This window comes from Pongo pygmaeus, chromosome 8 (assembly GCF_028885625.2).
Source record: "Pongo pygmaeus isolate AG05252 chromosome 8, NHGRI_mPonPyg2-v2.0_pri, whole genome shotgun sequence".
Classification (NCBI taxonomy): Eukaryota; Metazoa; Chordata; class Mammalia; order Primates; family Hominidae; genus Pongo; species Pongo pygmaeus.
The window spans coordinates 74622096-74640218 of NC_072381.2; the positions used below are offsets into that span (position 1 = coordinate 74622096).

The 18123-nt window shown below is 37.4% G+C and overlaps 1 protein-coding gene across 16 annotated transcripts in view; it reads left to right on the forward strand.

Annotated features, from left to right (window-relative positions):
• The window catches only part of HERC4 (HECT and RLD domain containing E3 ubiquitin protein ligase 4), a 153913-nt gene that overhangs the window by 99907 nt on the left and 35883 nt on the right, over nt 1-18123 (forward strand). For 10 of the 16 annotated variants that reach the window (XR_010127504.1, XM_054436713.2, XM_054436709.2 and 7 more), the window contains 3 exons: nt 7991-8110; nt 15683-15706; nt 17849-17947. Coding sequence is in view for 15 of the 16 variants with exons in the window: in XM_054436713.2 (XP_054292688.1) it covers nt 7991-8110; nt 15683-15706; nt 17849-17947 (243 nt within the window). In the remaining variant the exon portion in view is untranslated. The remainder of the gene's footprint in view (nt 1-7990; nt 8111-15682; nt 15707-17848; nt 17948-18123) is intronic. The other 6 variants (XM_054436715.2, XM_054436712.2, XM_063670567.1 and 3 more) reach the window with 1 other exon arrangement.

Consider the following 18123-nt stretch of genomic DNA (forward strand, 5'->3'; position numbering starts at 1 on the left):
CCTACGCCCCTTCCATGGAATGAGGTAGGGTAATGGTGTTATATATGTGTTCTCTTTTTCTATTAGGAATACTTCAGGGCAAAAGTTCAGAAAACATGAAAATTATATAAACCATTCTTTTTACAAAAATTAACAATAAGCATACATTATAATACATCTCACTGAAAATGCAACAGATATAAACCGATCCTTTTAAAGTGCCGTTAGAAGTAAGAACTATAGGCAATATCTCTTAAGTTTTATCTGTCCATTCATCTCATATTTATTGAGCACCTATTTGGACACCAGCATTGTCTGGTTAGACTTATATATTTACTGAGTGATTCATTTTGTTCCCTTTCAGATATTCTTTAGTTTTAGTGTATATGTGATTATTCACAAATTATAATACTTTTGTTATTCTTCAAAGGAAAGTAGCTAGTTTTGTTTAGTTTGTATGTTAGATCAACTTTATTTGTTTCTTTGGTGGTTTTTCTTAAGTGCAACATCTCTATAGGGTCTGCATTTGGCTCCTTTTGTTTCTACCTCTCCCTCACCTACTGCCACAGCTTTAGTTGTCACCTTTAAGGAAAATGACTCAGTTATGTCTCTGAGGCAAACGTTTCTCGAGTGACTTGACAGTCCTGCCATTACTTTCAACTAAGAAAGGTTTGTCTTGTTTTCCTGATTCTGTGTGTGCGTGTGCGTGTGTGTGTGTATACAGAATTTTTTTTTTTTTTTTTTTTGGGAGAGAGTCTCTCTCTGTTGCCAGGCTAGAGTGCAGTGGCGTGATCTCGGCTCACTGCAACCTCTGCCTCCTGGGTTCAAGCGATTCTTCTGCCTCAGCCTCCTGAGTAGCTGAGTCTACAGGCACGTGCCACCACGCCCAGCTAATTTTTCTATTTTTGGTAGAGATGGGGTTTCACCATGTTGAATGGTTTCGATCTCTTGCCCTTGTGATCCGCCCACCTTGGCCTCCCAAAGTGCTGGGATTACAGGCGTGAGCCACTGTGCCCAGCCTATGTACAGTAATTTTTAAAATTACTCTTACCCAGGGTTGAAATATTGAAGTTGTCTTTGACTCTTTTGTTTTCCATATCCATTAGCTGCCATGACCTTGAATTCTTATCTAGAGACTTTAAATCTTCTAGCAATATCCTAATCCTACTGCCAGCCTCTCTACTTATTCTTGACTATACCTCACTCTCTCAGCTGAATAATATTCATAAAATACAACTGATTCTGTTACTTTTTAAATTCTAAAACCTTATTTCCCCATGTATCAACTTTTGCCACAGTAATATTCTGTAACAAAACATGCCAGAACTCATTGGCATACAATGATGAACATTTATTCTAATTCCTATGTGATTGGGCCTTGTTTTAACATTAGCCTTGGCTGAGGATGGCTAACCTAGAGACGGTTGAGGTCAGCTTATTTCCCAACTGCATGTTGAATCCAGTTTTGCTCCGTGTGCCTCTCATTCTCTTTAGCAGTTTAGGTGGGGGCAGTTACATACAGATTGTGTCTCTTTAGCTGGTGCTGTTCTCTCTGCCTAGAATGTTCTCCTTCAAACCTTTTTTTTTTTTTTATGTTTTCCATTCACTTTCCTTTCTGATTTTTGTTTGCAGTATCTTCAAACCTACAGAAACATTGAAAACAAATATAATTAAAACCTGTGTGCCCTCCATTCTGGATTCAGCAGTTGTTAACATACTGTCACATTTGCTTTATATATGTGTGTGTATATTCTTTTTTCATGAATCATTTGAAAGTAAAATGTAGATATCATAGATATCATCCTTTAATACTCCATCTTTCATCTCTTAAGAATACAGGCATTTTTCTGTGTAACAGCAGTAGCATTATTACTCTTAAGGAAGTTAACTATAATTCTATAATATCATCTATCTGTGCATGTATTTCAAATTTCCTCATTTATAGCAAAAATGTTGTTTATGTTACTGCTTTTTAAATAACTAGAGTCCAGTCAAATTTTGGTTTTTGCAATTGTTTCTTGAGTCTTGCTACTCTCCTTTCTGATTCATGAACATAGTGAATGACTCTTCAGTTTCTCTCAGCAGTGCTTTGTAGTTTTCAAGGATCTAGCATATTCTTTTAAAAATTTTATTCCTTCTCTTTCTCAAAGATTTATTCCTAAATGTTTTATGTTTTTGATGCTGTTGTAAATGATTTTTTAAATTTTTATTTTCCAATTATTTGTTGCTAATACAGAGAAATTCTTTTTTTTTTTTTTTTTTTTTTTGAGACGGAGTTTGACTCTTTTTGCCCAGGCTGGAGTGCTGGCGCAATCTCAGCTCACTGCAACCTCCGCCTCCCGGATTCAAGCGATCCTCCTGTCTCAGCCTCTCGAGTAGCTGGGATTACAGGCATGCACCACCATGCCTGGCTAATTTTGTATTATTAGTAGAGATGGGGTTTCTCCATGTTGGTCAGGCTGGTCTTGAACTCCCAACCTCAGGTGATCTGCCCACCTCAGCCTCCCAAAGTGCTGGGATTACCGGTGTGAGCCACCGTGCCTGGCCTTTTTTTTTTTTTTTTTTTCCTTTGGGACAGAGCTTCATTCCTGTCACTCAGGCTGGAGTGCAATGGTGAGACCTTGGCCCACTGCAACCTCTGCCTCCTGGGTTCAAATGATTCTCCTGCCTCAGCCTCCCAAGTAGCTGGGATTACAGGTGTCCACCACCACACCTGGCTAATTCTTACGTTTGTAGTAAAGACGGGGTTTCACCATATTGGTCAGGCTGGTCTCAAACTCCTGACCTGTGGTGATCTGCCTGCCTCAGCCTCCCAAAGTGCTGAGATTACAGGCATGAGCCATTGTACCTGGCCTAGAGAAAATCAATTGAGTTTTGAGTGTTGGCCTTTTACCCTATGATCTTGATAAATTCTTAGTTCTGGTAATTCTCTTACAGATTGATTCATTTGGCTTTTTTATATACAGAATCATGTTATTTTCTTGGCATATTTTATTAACTAATAATTCCAGTACAATGTTGAATGTAAGTGGTTATGGTGGTCATTCTTGCCTAGTTCCTAATCTTAGAAAGAAAGCATTCAGTATCTTAACAGTAAGTATAATGTTAAATGTTGGCAGGGGGTGGGGGCGGTTGGATAGGTTTTATCTGTTTGAGGAAATTTTCTTCCATTTCTCGTTTGCTGAGAGTGTTTATTATAAATGGATGTTGAATTTTATCAGATATTGTTTCCATCTGTTGAGATGAACAGATGATTTTTTTTCCTCCTTTTTTTCAGAAATATTGTGAAATTCATTGATAGTTGGATGTTAAACCAACCTTGCATTCTTGAGATCAACTTTACTTGGCATTATATTTATATTATACTTTATATATATTATTGGATTTAATTTGTTAATATTTTATTGAGGGTTTACATCTGTGTTCATGAGGGATATTGATCTGTAATTTTTATTTCTCATATTGCTGTTAGCTTTTGGTATCAAATTTATTCTGGCTTCATAAAATGAATTAAGAAATGATCCTTCTTTATTTTCTGAAAAAGTTTGATTAAGATTGGTATTATTTCTTTATTAAATGTTTGATATAATTCATCAGTGAAACCATTTTGGCCCTGCAGTTTTCTTTTGGGAAAATTTTAAATTTCCTATTAAATTTAAAAAATAAATATAGGACATTTCAGGTTTTCTGTTTCTTCATGAGTCAGTTTTACCAAGATATCTATGTAATCATGTTTCTTCTTTAATTTCTGATAGTGGTAATTTGTGTCATCTCTTTTTCTTGGTCAGTCTGACTGTAGGTTTATTCATTATTATCTTTTCAGAAAACCCATTTGCTTTTAATTTCTTCTCTAGCGTTTTTCTGTTTTCTCTTTCATTGATTTCTTTGTTTCCTTCCTTCTGCTTGATTTGTTCTTAATATGATCTTTTTTTTTTCCAGATTCTTAAAGCAGAAACATCGATCATTGATTTTAGACCCTTTATTTCTAATATGATCATTTAATGCTATAGATTTTCTTTTATGCCTGGATTTATTAGCATACCACAAATTTTTATGTGTTTTTACTTTTAAGTTCAAAATATTTTCCTAAAGCCCCTGTTTCCTAGCTCCAACATTTGGGTCTTCTCTGAATCTGACTCTGTTGATTGCTTTGTCTCTAGACACTTTTTTGTTTTGTTTTGTTGATTTTTTTTTTTTTGAGACAGAGTCTCACTCTGTCACCCAGGGTAGAGTGCAGTGGTGCAATCTCAGCTCACCGCAACCTCCACCCCCTAGGTTCAAGCGATTCTCATGCTTTAGCCTCCCAAGTTGCTGGGATTACAGGCATGTACCACCATGGCCAGCTAATTTTTGTATTTTTAGTAGGGACAAGGTTTCGCCACATTGGCCAGGGTGGTCTTGAACTCCTGACTTAAGGTGATCCACCTGCCTTCTCCCCGAGTGCTGGGATTACAGGCATGAGCCACCGTGCCCAGCCTGTTCAGTTGATTTTTGATATGTCTCATAATTTTGGGTTATCTATAAAATAGTAAGAAACTGAAATCAATAGGTTTAAAGCTTATAAATTGGTACACCTCTCCTATCTGGTATTAGTGTAAGGATTTGAGTTTATTTAGTCAGGAGTTAAGCTGGAATTGAATTTTTAATTTGCTATAAATACCTTCATTACACTACAGGCCTCTAATGCTAGAGTAATTTGAGGCCTCTAACATTGGAGGAATTTGAGGCCTGTAGTACAGTGTTTAGGGTTGAAGTGGAGTGTCAAATGGTTTTTGTGAATGTTTGTGCCCTACTTTGCATGCCTACTCCTTAGAGGTATTTTCTTCTCATTCTTTCCTCTTGTCAGTTGTAAACTGGTGTTGCTTGTTACTCAGTGCTTTCAAGATTGGTAGAGGAGAGGGAACAGAAATGGTTCTTGGTCGCTGTGGTATAGCCTTGGTTTTAGGTAGATTATGTGTGCCTGGACCTTTGTCAGAGTTCCCTCCCCTCTTCCTGTGGCAACCAAACTCTGCTGCCGATTTTTTTTGTGTGGCAGTTTCTGATCCCTCCCCCAGCAATTGCAGACCTCTAGTCCTACTGATATAAGATTCTGAGCCTAGGACTGTTCTTGTCACCTTTCCTCCCAGGAATTGAAGGTTTTTCCCTCCCTCAGCAACAAGACATGGGTTTGCGTCCCCTTCCTCAGTGGCTGAAGGCTTTTGCTCTGTGTGAAAGAAGGATCTGGGCAGGGTGGCGGGCCTTTGTTCCTTTCTCATGTGGCAGGTAATTCCTTGTACCATTGAGAGAGGCTTTTAATATTCTGCCTTGTTTCCTTTTTTCCCCCCTCTGCCTTGTTTCCAGTTGTTTTCATGGGCACCCAGTGGCAGTCTATGGACAAGAGGCTGTGAGTGAGTGCCAACTGCCTGGGACTCTATGGGGTTTCGTACTGTCAAGCTACCCCACACTCAGCTTTAAGTGATTCTTAAAATTTTAGCGTATTACTTCTGCTTGTATGACAGTAGTAGTTTCCTCTTTCTCTCTGCCACAAATGAGCCATTTCTGGTACCCTGTTACCTTTTGTAAGTATTTGTTGATCCTTGGATTCAGGCTACTTGGTTGTCTTGTAACTTTAGCTCTCTCACAGGTTCAAGAAAAGTTTTCAGTAGTTTAGAAGTGTTTTGTTTAATTGCCAGTATTCTAGGATTTTCCAAATCTCTTTCTGTTACTGATTTTAGTTTAATTCCATTGTGGACAGAGAACATATGTTGTATACTTTGGATTCTTTTAAATGTATGAAGACTTATTGTATGGTCCAGGATTTGGTCTATCTTAGTGAACATTTCATGTACAATTATTAGGTGAAGTGTTATGACAGTGAGTGCAAGTTGGTTTAAATTGTTATTCAGATCATCTATACTTGCTGGTTTTGTCTATTTTTTTTCTATCAGTTAATGAGAGCAGTGTTAAAAATCTCCGACTATGATCATCGTTCTGTTGATTTCTCTTTCATATATTTTCAAGCTCTGCTGTTTTTGGATTGTTGTGACTTCTTGGTGAATTAATCCTTTTATTATTATGAAATATGCCCCTTTTCCTCTGGAAATGCTTGTTTTGAACTCTTACTGTAAGAGTAGCCTCTCTGGCCAGGCACGGTGGCTCACGCCTGTAATCCCAGCACTTTGGGAGGCCAAGGTGGGCGGATCACGAGGTCAGGAGATTGAGACCATCCGGGCTAACGCGGTGGAACCCTGTCTCTACTAAAAATAAAAAAAAAAAAATAGCCAGAGGTGGTTGTGGGTGCCTGTAGTCCCAGCTACTCGGGAGGCTGAGGCAGGAGAATGGCATGAACCTGAGAGGCGGAGCTTGCAGTGAGCCGAGGTCACACCACTGCATTCCATCCTGGGCAAGAGAGCGAGACTTCGTTTCAAAAAAAAAAAAAAAAAAAAAGGAGTAGCCTCTCAGCTGTGCTTTCTGTTGGTTTATTGGGTTTGAGTTTTTATTTATTTATTTATTTATTTTTAGCAGGTCTTACTTTGTGCATTCATGGTTTAGAGTTAGCCAAGGATGTGGGGGGAATTTGCACATAGATTTTGGGGCTTCGTCCTCTGGATTCCTTTCTTTGATTTTTTTATTCCTCATTGTCTGGCTGTGCTGGCAGCTTCAGTCTGTCTATTAAGACTGCTGCTTTCTGCTTGAGCTCTATCCTCTACTTGTGTCCATTCCTGTTTCTGCCTACTTTTGGTGGATCTCCAGTGTTTTTAAGTACAGTAGTACAGTAGTTGTTCTTTAATGTATTGTCTAGAGTTTATAATTGTTAGTGCCAGGAAGAGTAGTCTGATACAAAGTATTCTGCCATATTTAGTACCAGAATTCCTCTAGTCTCTTTTAATTTAGAATAGCTCCTAACTTTTTTTTTTTTCAGTCCCTGCTACCTTGACTTTTTGAAGATTCTCGGCCAGTTTTCTTGTAAAAGTTTCATAATCAGGATTTGTCTGATTGTTTCCTCATGGTGATGTTTATTTAACTTGTTCCTCTATCCCTTGTATTTCCTATAAACTAAAATTTAGATTAGGAGACTTGATTGGATTTGGATTAAACTGTTTTTACTTCATAGATCATTTGTATGCTTCCTGTTGAGTTATATCACCAAGAACATAATATTTTATTGTTCCAGTATTGGTGATGATTAGTTAGATCATTTGATTAAGATGGTGCTCTCCACTGTAAAGATTTGTTTTTATCTTCGTAATTAATAGGTAATCTCTAGGGTGGTAATTTGCATCCTCTTCATTTTTCACATCGTGTCCAGATATCACCTCCTAAAGTTTATTCTAATCAGGTGCCAGCACAGAGCAACACTTAACAAGCATTAGCTGCTATTATTATTAAGGTCCCATTTCCCAACCATAAGTCTTTATAGTATCTAGTTTATATATACCATATACAGTTTAATCATTACATATCTCATACTGTGTTGTAGTTATAAAGACATGTCGTTTCTAGATTTTGGGGTACTGAATGCAGATATCACATCTTACAAATCTTTGTGTCTCCCATAGCACTTAACTAGCATTTTGCATATAGTAGGCACTCAGTAATTATTTTTTGTAGGAAGAAAAAAATAGCTAAGAAAATCCCCAAAGCATTTTTTTCTTTAGGTATTTTAAATTTCTGTGTCTTGGCCAGGCGCGGTGGCTCACGCCTGTAATCCCAGAACTTTGGGAGGCCAAGGCGGGCAGATCATAAGGTCAGGAGATCGAGACTATCCTGGCTAACACAGTGAAACCCCGTCTCTACTAAAAATACAAAAAATTAGCCGGGCATGGTGGCGGGTGCCTGTGGTCCCAGCTACTCGGGAGGCTGAGGCAGGAGAATGGCATGAACCCGGGAAGCAGAGCTTGCAGTGAGCTGATATTGTGCCACTGCACTCCAGCCTGGGTGACAGAGTGAGACTCCGTCTCAAAAAATAAAAAAAAATTTGTCTGTCTTGAGTACTGGTTAAATTTAATGTCAATTACATTTTCTTTTGTAGGTAAATGAGAAAACGGGACAGATTATACAGTACGATAAATTTTATATACATGAAGTACAAGAATTGATAGACATAAGAAATGATTATATCAACTGGGTCCAACAGCAGGCCTATGGAATGGTAGGTTTTCTGTGCAATTTGTGATTTCATTTTTATGTATATGTATCTAATAAAAAAAGAAACAATTGCTTGGTTTTGAAATGAGAAAGTTTTTTCAGAACTTTTATCCAGAACTTACTTTTTAAATAATAACACATTGCAAAGGAGTGCTATATATTTTACAATATTTATATGCAAACATTCTACTCTTTTACCAAAGCCAAACCAAAGAAATGGATTACACTTTAAAACAAAACAAAAAAAACCTACAAGTGTGAAATGGATTTTTAACTCTTATTTTCCATGAGGTTGCCTCTTATTTCTCCAGTGTTGAAAATACTGGCGTTCTTCATACTAGAACTCCTAAGAATGCATTATTGTTGTGAAATTGGTGCTTCAAGACTACCAAAAGAGGGCTGGGTGTGGTGGCTCATGCCTGTAAAGTTAGCACTTTGGGAGCCTGAGGCAGGTGGATTGCCTGAGCTCAGGATTTCAAGACCAGCCTAGGCAACATGGCGAAACCCCATCTCTACTAAAAATACAAAAAATTAGCCAAGTGTGGGTGGCACATGCCTGTAATCCCAGCTACTCAGAAGGCTGAGGCATGAGAATCACTTGAACCTGGGGGATGGAGGTTGCAGTGAGCCGATTGTGTGTTTACTTTTATTTCAGATTTTTTGTATAAATGTGGGTGCATACATCTTTTTATGCAGCTAAGTCTTTAATAACTAGACACTATCCCATTAAAATAGTACCATGGTCTTAGAAAACTTGAATTAGGCACATAAAATTTTAATGCAGAAATGGGTAAGCAGTTAGATACAAAATATTTAGGTTTGCTACTCTTATTTGCTAGCCATTTTTGTATACTTGAGGCCCACTTTTCTGTACCCAGGTAATTTAATATGTGTGCAGCAGTTATATAATAGAAGGGTGAGTAACCTTTCATTGCTTGCTAGGCACCAGCTGTAAGCTCCTTGTGGATGGGTGCTCTTGTCAGTCAACCAGCACCTCTGACAGTGTCTAGAATATGTCTAGTAAGCACTAAAAAAGTACAGTAGTTTTTGAATGGCAATCTGGTTAGTGCATGCTGTTTTTAGGATACTCCCACCTCCCGGAATCAGGTTGCTTCTAGACATCTTTTCCTTCCCTAGTGTACTTGGGTCTGGACTAGGAGAGACTCATTGACTTTTCTCCTGAGTCACCTTGAGGCTGGGTCAGGTTTATAGCCATTCTGTAGATTTAGGTCTACTCATTTGCTTATTCAACAAACAATGAGAATCTGTTATATAACAGGCACTGATTTAGGTACTGGAAATACAGTGGTGAACCAGACAGAGCCTTGTTTCTCATGGAATTCGTAATCTACTGGGCAAGATTGGCAATAGTCAAACAAAGCAAAAAATACCAGCTAATAATATGTATTATTAAAATGAGGGGACTTAGTAAAGTTAGGTTTCAGAAAAGACTTATCTAATGAAGTATGAGTATTAATCTGAATGACAAGGAGCAGCCCTTTAAGATCAGGGCAGAGAGAATTTCAAGAACAATGAACATTTGGTAAAATACCTTAGGTGAAAACAAGCTTGACATGATTGAAAGATAGAAAAAAGCCAGCATTAGGCCAGGCGTGGTGGCTCACGCCTGGAATCCCAGCATTTTGGGAGGCCAAGGTGGGCGGATCATGAGGTCAGGAGTTCGAGACCAGCCTGACCGACATAGTGAAACCCCGTCTCTACTAAAAATACAAAAACTTAGCCAGGCATGGTGGTGGGTGCCTGTAATCTCAGCTACTTGGGAGGCTGAGGCAGGAGAATTGCTTGAACCCAGGAGGTGGAGGTTGCAGTGAGCCTAGATTGCACCATTGCACTCCAGCATGGGCGACAGCGTGAGACTCCTTTCAAAAAAAAGAAAGAAAGAAAGAAAGGAGAATAGCCAGCATGGCTTATGGGAGTGAGGAGGGAACAGAGAAATGGGCAGGGGCCAAATCATAGAGAATTTAGTAAACTAGGATTAGGAATTTGGATTTTATCTAAAGTGTTAACGATAAACAGGGGAAACTTAATCTGAACTTTTTGAATAATAACTTTGTTGGCTGTGTAGGGAACGGGACAGAAATGAAAGACGGAGATCCGTGAGAAAGCTATATTTTAGTAGATTAGGGGAGAGGAAATGATGGGTTTGACTAGGATGATGGCTGTTTAGATGGAAGAAGGAAATGGACTTGGAATACATCTTGGAGGTAAAAGGGAATCTTGGAGACAAAAGGAAAATAAAAATCACTGATGGATTGGATATGAAGTGAGGAAAGGAGAGAAATCCACAAAGATTAAAAAGCAGGTGTGGTAGAGGGAAAACTAGGAGAGTCTTGGAAACCAAAATTTAAAAGTGAAAGAGAGACTGTTGAATGCTGCAGAGGAGGAAGATGAAACCATAGAATTGACGGTGAATTTGGTTATATGAAGGTAATTGATAACCTTGATAATACGATTCTAGGGTTGGGATGTTGTAAAGAGAAATTTAGAGGTAAGGAAGCATTAACAACCATTGGCAATACTTTGAAGAAGTTCTGCATTGAAGAGGAGCAAATATATATATATATATATATATATATATAGTGGTAGCTGGAATCAAGGAATAATTTTTTAAGAAAGAAAATAATTGCCCTCAGCAGAGTTTTGAATAAATATTTCCTTTTTTCTTCATCTCTGACCTAGGTAAAGCTTCTCAAACTCTTCCTTTAGAGAACCTGTGAAGGCAGGAGAAAGAACATATTTCTTAAGGATTTAACCTTCCCTCAGCAAGACTTGAACTGAGGCTAATTTTCTATCTTCAAATGCAAATTTTGCATTATGGGCATAATAGATATTTATTGCAATATAAAAGAGATTTAATTTATTTGCCATTGAGGAAAATTGATTCTTCAGGAAATGAACCTTGTTCATACCAAGACTTTGCATATAAACCCTCACACACCAACCAGGGTACCCTAGGTCTTTTAGCAGTGTTTTTGAAAGGATTCAGAACATTTGGAGGGATATGTGGACCCTTTTAAAGAAGAACAATTTCTTAAGAAGCCCAGTGTTCACTTACATATTATATAAATACATACACACATTAAATTAGTTCTAAACTCTTGGTGCTTAGCTCTTAAAAGAACTCTAAGACCACAACAAATTTATAATTATAAATAACATTACAGTCCAGGTGCGGTGGCTCACGTCCCAGCAGTTTGGGAGGCCGAGGCGGGCAGATCACCTGAGGTCAGAAGTTCTAGACCAGTCTGGCCAATATGGCGAAACCCCGTCTCTACTAAAAATACAAAAATTAGCCAAGCATGGTGGCGGGCACCTGTAATCCCAGCTACTTGGGAGGCTGAGGCAGGAGAATGGCTTGAACCCAGGAGGTGGAGGTTGCAGTGAGCTGCGATCATGCCACTGCACTCCAGCCTGGGCAACAGAGTGAGACTCCATCTCAAAAAATAAATAAATAGTGAATAACATTACAAATTGGAAAATTAAGTTAATTTATTATGGAGAATGTTGTAATGATTAAGAATTCTAACTCACAACATAAATATGTATGATGAGAAAGCAGAGTAACTTTTATGAGAGTGCCTGGGTTCAAATCCCACCTCAGCATATATTCAGTTCTGTCCTTGGGAAAATTACTTAATTTCTCTGAGATTTCATTTTGTTTTCTGTAAATTAGGATATTAGTACCTACCTTAAAAAGTTTTGAGAAGATTAATTTATATGATCCCTGTGAAGGACTTAGAGTAATTTCTGGCACACAGTTAAGTCTTTATAAAATGGTAATTATTGTTGCTGGCTACCTTGACACAGGCTACAAATTTGGCAGTAGCTTTTATTCTGACGTGTCTAATAACTGTTCTCTTGCTGCCTTTCTCTATGTGCACTATAATGAAACATTTTCTAAGAGCATTTTCTAGGTAACTGTTCTCAGTTTCCTTATCCTCCTTTAACTTTGCTTTTAAATTGTTTGTAAAAATACCTTATTGGTTACTACCAAACTGCTGTTTTTTCTTCCCTTTCTGATACTTTTAGTTAATTATCTTTATCTGGTTTTCCCTTTGGTGCCTCTCTCTCTTAGAAAAATGATTATACCTAATGTCTAATCATCTCACTTTTTCTGAAGTTTTTCACATGTCCTATTATTCATATTCTTGCCAGTTCACATCTTTCTCTCCCAATTTTTAGTGTAACCAAATTATATTCTGCTTAGTATGGGTTAGTCGCACTATAAATTCTAACATTATCTTACTGACTTCCCCAGTGTATAATGATACGTATAACATCTATATCTACTTACATGTAGTGGTAAAAAAGATAATGCATACATACTAATATTTCATTGTTTAGCTAAGGAGAAAATCCATCTTCCATACTATAAACTCTCTTGGTATATAGTATAGTTATCAAGCAGGCCATAGATAAATTTTTATAGGCTTTTTTTTTTTTTTTGCTTATTTAAACTTTCTTAGTAGTAATAGCACTTTTTAAATGTCCTACAGGAGGAATATTGGTGATATGACGGCTGTGCATATGTGAGGATAGGGGTATATTGGAAGTCTCTGCACCTTACTTTCAATTTTGCTGTGAATCTAAAGCTGCTTTAAAATAATAAAGTTCTTTTTTCAAAAAAAGTCCCACAAGGTATACTATAAAAGGATTTCAGATGTTCCTTTTATATTGCCTTCTAGCTAAACAGAGTGTAATCTAAAAGGCTTTTTTGCAAAACAGTCTCTAAAGACTTTCATGTTGTTTACACTGCCAGTTGGAGCATTTATGTGGTAATAACTTGGTACTGTGAATTTTTTTAAAGAAATTCTTGTCAATAATATTCTTCCTCTGAATAGGATTTGCATAGAGTGATGTTTTGCTTATGCTTACACTGCTTTGGCTTTACTTAACACAATATAGTGAGAGAATCCACAGTCTTTGCTAATATCTTAAATCCTCCAATAATATCCCTGGTGACATGTGGGAACTTAGTCAACTACAAAGTTAAAGAGAGCAGTTTACACAAGACTGCCCTCACTTCTGATACCAATTGTGAGTTTAGGGAGGGTCCCCCAAACTACCCTTAGGTTTGATAATTTGCTACAAGGCCTCCCAGAACTCACTGAAAATTGTTACACTGATGATTAGAGTTTATTACAGGGAAAGGATAATAGGTTAAAATCAGCCAAGGATCCTTTTGACTCTCTGAGCAGCACCATGACATTTGGCAAGAACAAGCACCTTATGAAAGGTGACAAATAGGGAGCAAAGAAGTGGTTAATCTACTTTCTAAAAAAGATAGGTATGGTATGAAAGCACATGCTGTGTTTAGTATAAGAAATATTGGAGAGAAACACTAGTCACCAGGACTCAAGGAACCAAAATTATATCTGATGGCCTCAAGTTTTGTGTATATTTGAAGTGAACCTTTCTGATCTGCAGAATGATGAAATGCATTTTAAAAATTCAAGCTGACTACTGAGGATGTTGAGGCGCTAAACTACCAAACTTCCATAGCGTGGATCTTACCTGTGACAAAATGAGTTCCATGGCCAAAAACTGGTAGATCATGAAAAAAGCTCATGTTAATGTCAAGACCACTAATGGTTATTTGCTTCATCTGTTCTGTGTTGGTTTTACTAAGAAACGCAATGGTCAGGTACAGAAGACCTCTTACTCTCAGCACCAACAGGTCTGCCAAATCCACAAGAAAGTGATGAAAATCATGATCCAAGAGGTTCAGACAAGTGACTTGAAAGAACTGGTCAATAAACATTGGAAAAGATAAAGAAAAGGCTTGCCAGTCTATTTATCCTCTCCATGCTTGTGCTTGTTAGAAAAGTAAAAATGCTGAAGATGCCCAAGTTTGAATTGGGAAAACCAGGGTGCTTCATGGTGAAGGTAGTAGTTCTAGAAAGGCTACTGGGGATGTGACATGTGCTAAAGTTATATGAGCTGATGCATGTGGACCACAAATCCAAGAATCTGTTTCAAATTTAGGTTTTTGGCCGGGCGCGGTGGCTCATGCCTGTAATCCCAGCACTTTGGGAGGCTGAGGTGGGCAGATCACGAGGTCAGGAGTTTGAAACCAGCCTAACCAACATGGAGAAACCCCATCTCTACTAAAAACACAAAATTAGCTAGGCGTGGTGGCGCATGCCTATAATCCCAGCTACTCGGGAAGCTGAGGCAGGAGAATCGCTTGAACCCAGGAGGCAGAGGTTGCGGTGAGACGAGATCGCACCATTGCACTCCAGCCTGGGCAACAAGATCAAAGCTCCGTCTCAAAAAAATAAATAAATAAATAAAATTTAGGCTTTTAATAGTGACAAATAGAAAGTTCCATCTGAGAAAAAAAATCAGCCAAGGGAAGCAGCACACAGGGCAGAGTCTGGGAAAGATAATCAGAGGCAGAGCTTCTGTTGTCGTTTCCTTGTAGAGTCATGGATGAATTACTTTCTTGGCATAGATGTGTGACAATACAGAGTATTTCCAGCCAAAGAAGCTCACCAGAACCCTGGTGCCCAGAGTTTTTACTGGGGTTCAATCACATCCTGCTCCTGTAGTGACCTCTAGTTCCCAGCTCTTCTGGAAGCAGAACTGACAGCACATGGCCCAAGCCCCTATCATAAGTCACGTTGTTCAGTGGCTAATGCGCCAGGCAAACAAAGACACTCCTATCAGGCCTGATATTGCACAGGTCCATAGGTCACCTCCTAGTAACCTAGGGCAATGCCGTCTCTTCTCGGGTAAAATTAATTCCTCACAACACAAGGCACCATCCACAAATTTAGTAACATATTTCTGAAGATTCTGGTGCTTTACACGAGTCTGTGCTCTTGAGCATATGTGGAAACTTTCTACAAGAAAATGTACATTTCTGTTCAATAAAGTGGTAAGCTTTCATTATAATTTCCACTATTACTGCCTTAATAAATATATCTTTCTCTCTTCATTTCTTTTTGCTTACCAACCCTTTTTCCCTGTCCTGTGCTTTGTATTTTAAATTAATTCAGTTTTAAAGAATGCTTAGTGTAAGATACCTTATGTTTTACTGGTTTTTTTTTCTGTCAAATAAAAACAATTTATGGCTTATTTTTTCTGACTTTGTGTCCATATGGCATTTTAATCTACTAAACACTGTCAGACATTTTGCTGAGATTTTAAAGTCTTAAAGTCTGAGGAATGTTTTTTCCATTTTTTTAAGTAGAAAAACTGAGCCATAGAAATTTTTTTTAAGACCAAGCCAGGCATAGGATTAGTTTTCTTATTCTGCCTAAATTCTGCAAATGGGGGTGTTTAATTGCTGAAAACAAATTTCATTATGTTCAAGCCTCAGTCATTTTATGATCACAAGGTACCTGAAACAAAGATCTTACATTAATAGATATAGATATATAAGATGCATGTGTAGGGGGTGTATTTGATTGTAGATGTATTTTCTACCTCATTACTTCAATATTCTGCTGTAGCAAAATATATGAAATGCTACCTTGAATAGAAATAGTTAAATTTGGACACTAACATTGCTCTTTCCTCGTTATTGTTATATTCTGCACTGCTGTCTTAGGATGTCAACCATGGATTAACTGAGGTAAGTTTGGTGTAATAAAGCTCATGTTTAGAGTAACATATACTCCATTTTCTCCTGAGTAATAGAAGAGCCAAAGATTCCTTTTTTTGGTGTGGTTAAAAAATGTAAATAAATAGATATATATAAGTATCATTTTTTAAAATTGAGTCTATAGAGATTATCTTGTATAACATTTCAGAAGTTTTCTGAAGAAAATGTAATTCTGTTAACATTACACCTATATGATGCTTCAACAATATTTGCTTCAGAATAGTTTCTGTCCTCCTCAAGTCTTCCAGTATAAAATGTAATGTGTCCTCAGAATATAAAAAAGCAAACTTTTGTTTTAAAATTTAGCAAATGCCTACCTAATGTGGCTGAAAACATTTTATATTAGAGAAGTAAAACAAACTTCATTTTAAGAATTGATTAATTGATACTCAAAATGGTCACAAAGTTAAACTTTTTGTATGGTTATCTTTCTCACTTCTAATATATAAAGTTCTAGCACTTTGGTTTAAGTAATCAACAACCCTAGACTACCCTTTTAACACCTGGGAACATTATAATACTTTCTTTATCCGTTATAAATGTCAGGTTTTGCTTTGATTTGCGTTTTGTTGGTTGCTATGTTTTTCCCAGCACTTGAACCAATGAAGCATTTTGAGTTAGCTTTAAATTATAGCTCTAATATTGTTTGCTTCCTCATTGTCAAATAGAATTAGCACATAAAATTATGAAAACATGGAGTTTTGAAGCCAAAGGGTACTTTAGAGATATCTAAATCTTTTTGAATTTCAGAGAAGTAAAATTAGTTTTTATGATCATTAGCTAGGCAGTGCCACAAATATAGGATGGAGGTAAACCTTATCACATGAAAAATACTGAAGAGTGAATGTTTAGAATGGAATAAAATACAATTTAGGGAGAGCATGATTAGGACTTAAAATATTTAAACTACGTACACTTCCCAGCAGGGGCAAAGCAAAGACTAAATGATGCATAGTGATATATAGAAATGCAGATTCAGGCTGGGCGCAGTGGCTCACGCCTGTAATCCCAGTACTTTGGGAGGCCGAGGCGGGCGGATCATGAGGTCAGGAGTTCAAGACTAGCCTGGCCAACCTAGTGAAACCCTATCTCTACTAAAAATACAAAAAATTAGCTGGGTGTGGTGGCAGGCACCTGTAATCCCAGCTACTCGGGAGGCTGAGGCAGGAGAATCGCTTGAACCCCGGAGGCGAAGGTTGCAGTGAGCCTAGATCACACCATTGCACTCCAGCCCTGGCGTCAGTGCGAGACTCTATCTGGAAAAAAAAAAAAGAAATGCAGATTCAGACTATAAAGAACTGTCTAGTCGCTAAGAAGTGGATTGTTTTATGGTGTAGTAATTCTTCATTAGAAGTCTTATAGCAGGGGCTCTGAGTCAGGGCAGGCACAAAGATACTGTCTTATTGGGTAGATGGTAGAAGTAGGTCGTCCTCCAACTACAAGAATGTGAGACTGGCAGTTCATAACTCTTTATATTTTACTGCACTGTTAAAATACTTAGCAATCAATACATTACCTGCCAGGATAAGTAATTGTCTATAAAGTGTCTAATGTCTAATAATGATAATCATAGATCAGTTTTCCTAACTTTAAAGGCTAACAGAATAGTAATACTAATGGTACTTTTTTGTATATTAAGTAAATGAACAGATTATTGGACTCATAATAATTTTGATACCCTAATGACATTATACTCAGTATCTGTTAAATGAAGGAATAGACAGATTACTTATCATTAGCCTCAGTTGCTGCAGTTGCCCTAACATGTAAGAATTGGCTATCGCATTTAACATAGGAGCCCCCAATTTTAGAACAAATTTGCAACCTCATTCACTGAGATTTGCAATTAATATATGCTAAGCAAAAGATACTTGCGGTATATGATTGTATAGACTCTCAAGTATACAGTCACCCCCTAAAATTGGGAATTGGGTTTATTCCAATGCCTCATTTAATTTTTAATAATTCTATAAGCAGCATGTTTTATTTGTAATTCCAGAACCACATGAGTGAATAAACAAAGAATGTAGTCCACTTTATAAGAAATGACAGCATCCACAGTAAGTATATCACAAATCAACTTGTACTAATAAGTTAATTTTTTATTTCCAGTTGGCAGATATCCCTGTTACAATCTGTACATATCCATTTGTATTTGATGCCCAAGCAAAAACTACTCTGTTACAGACCGATGCAGTCTTACAGATGCAGGTAAAATATTACATAATACTAATCTAATTTGAGAGGGTTTTTTTTTTTTGTTTCTTTATTGTTTTTGGACAGTAAATATTTGAAATTTTCCTAGGATCAGTAATGAAGGTACACAGAGTACTTTGGGTAGCTATAAAGAAGACTGCTGCATGTGATACGTATATTCTTATGAGGGC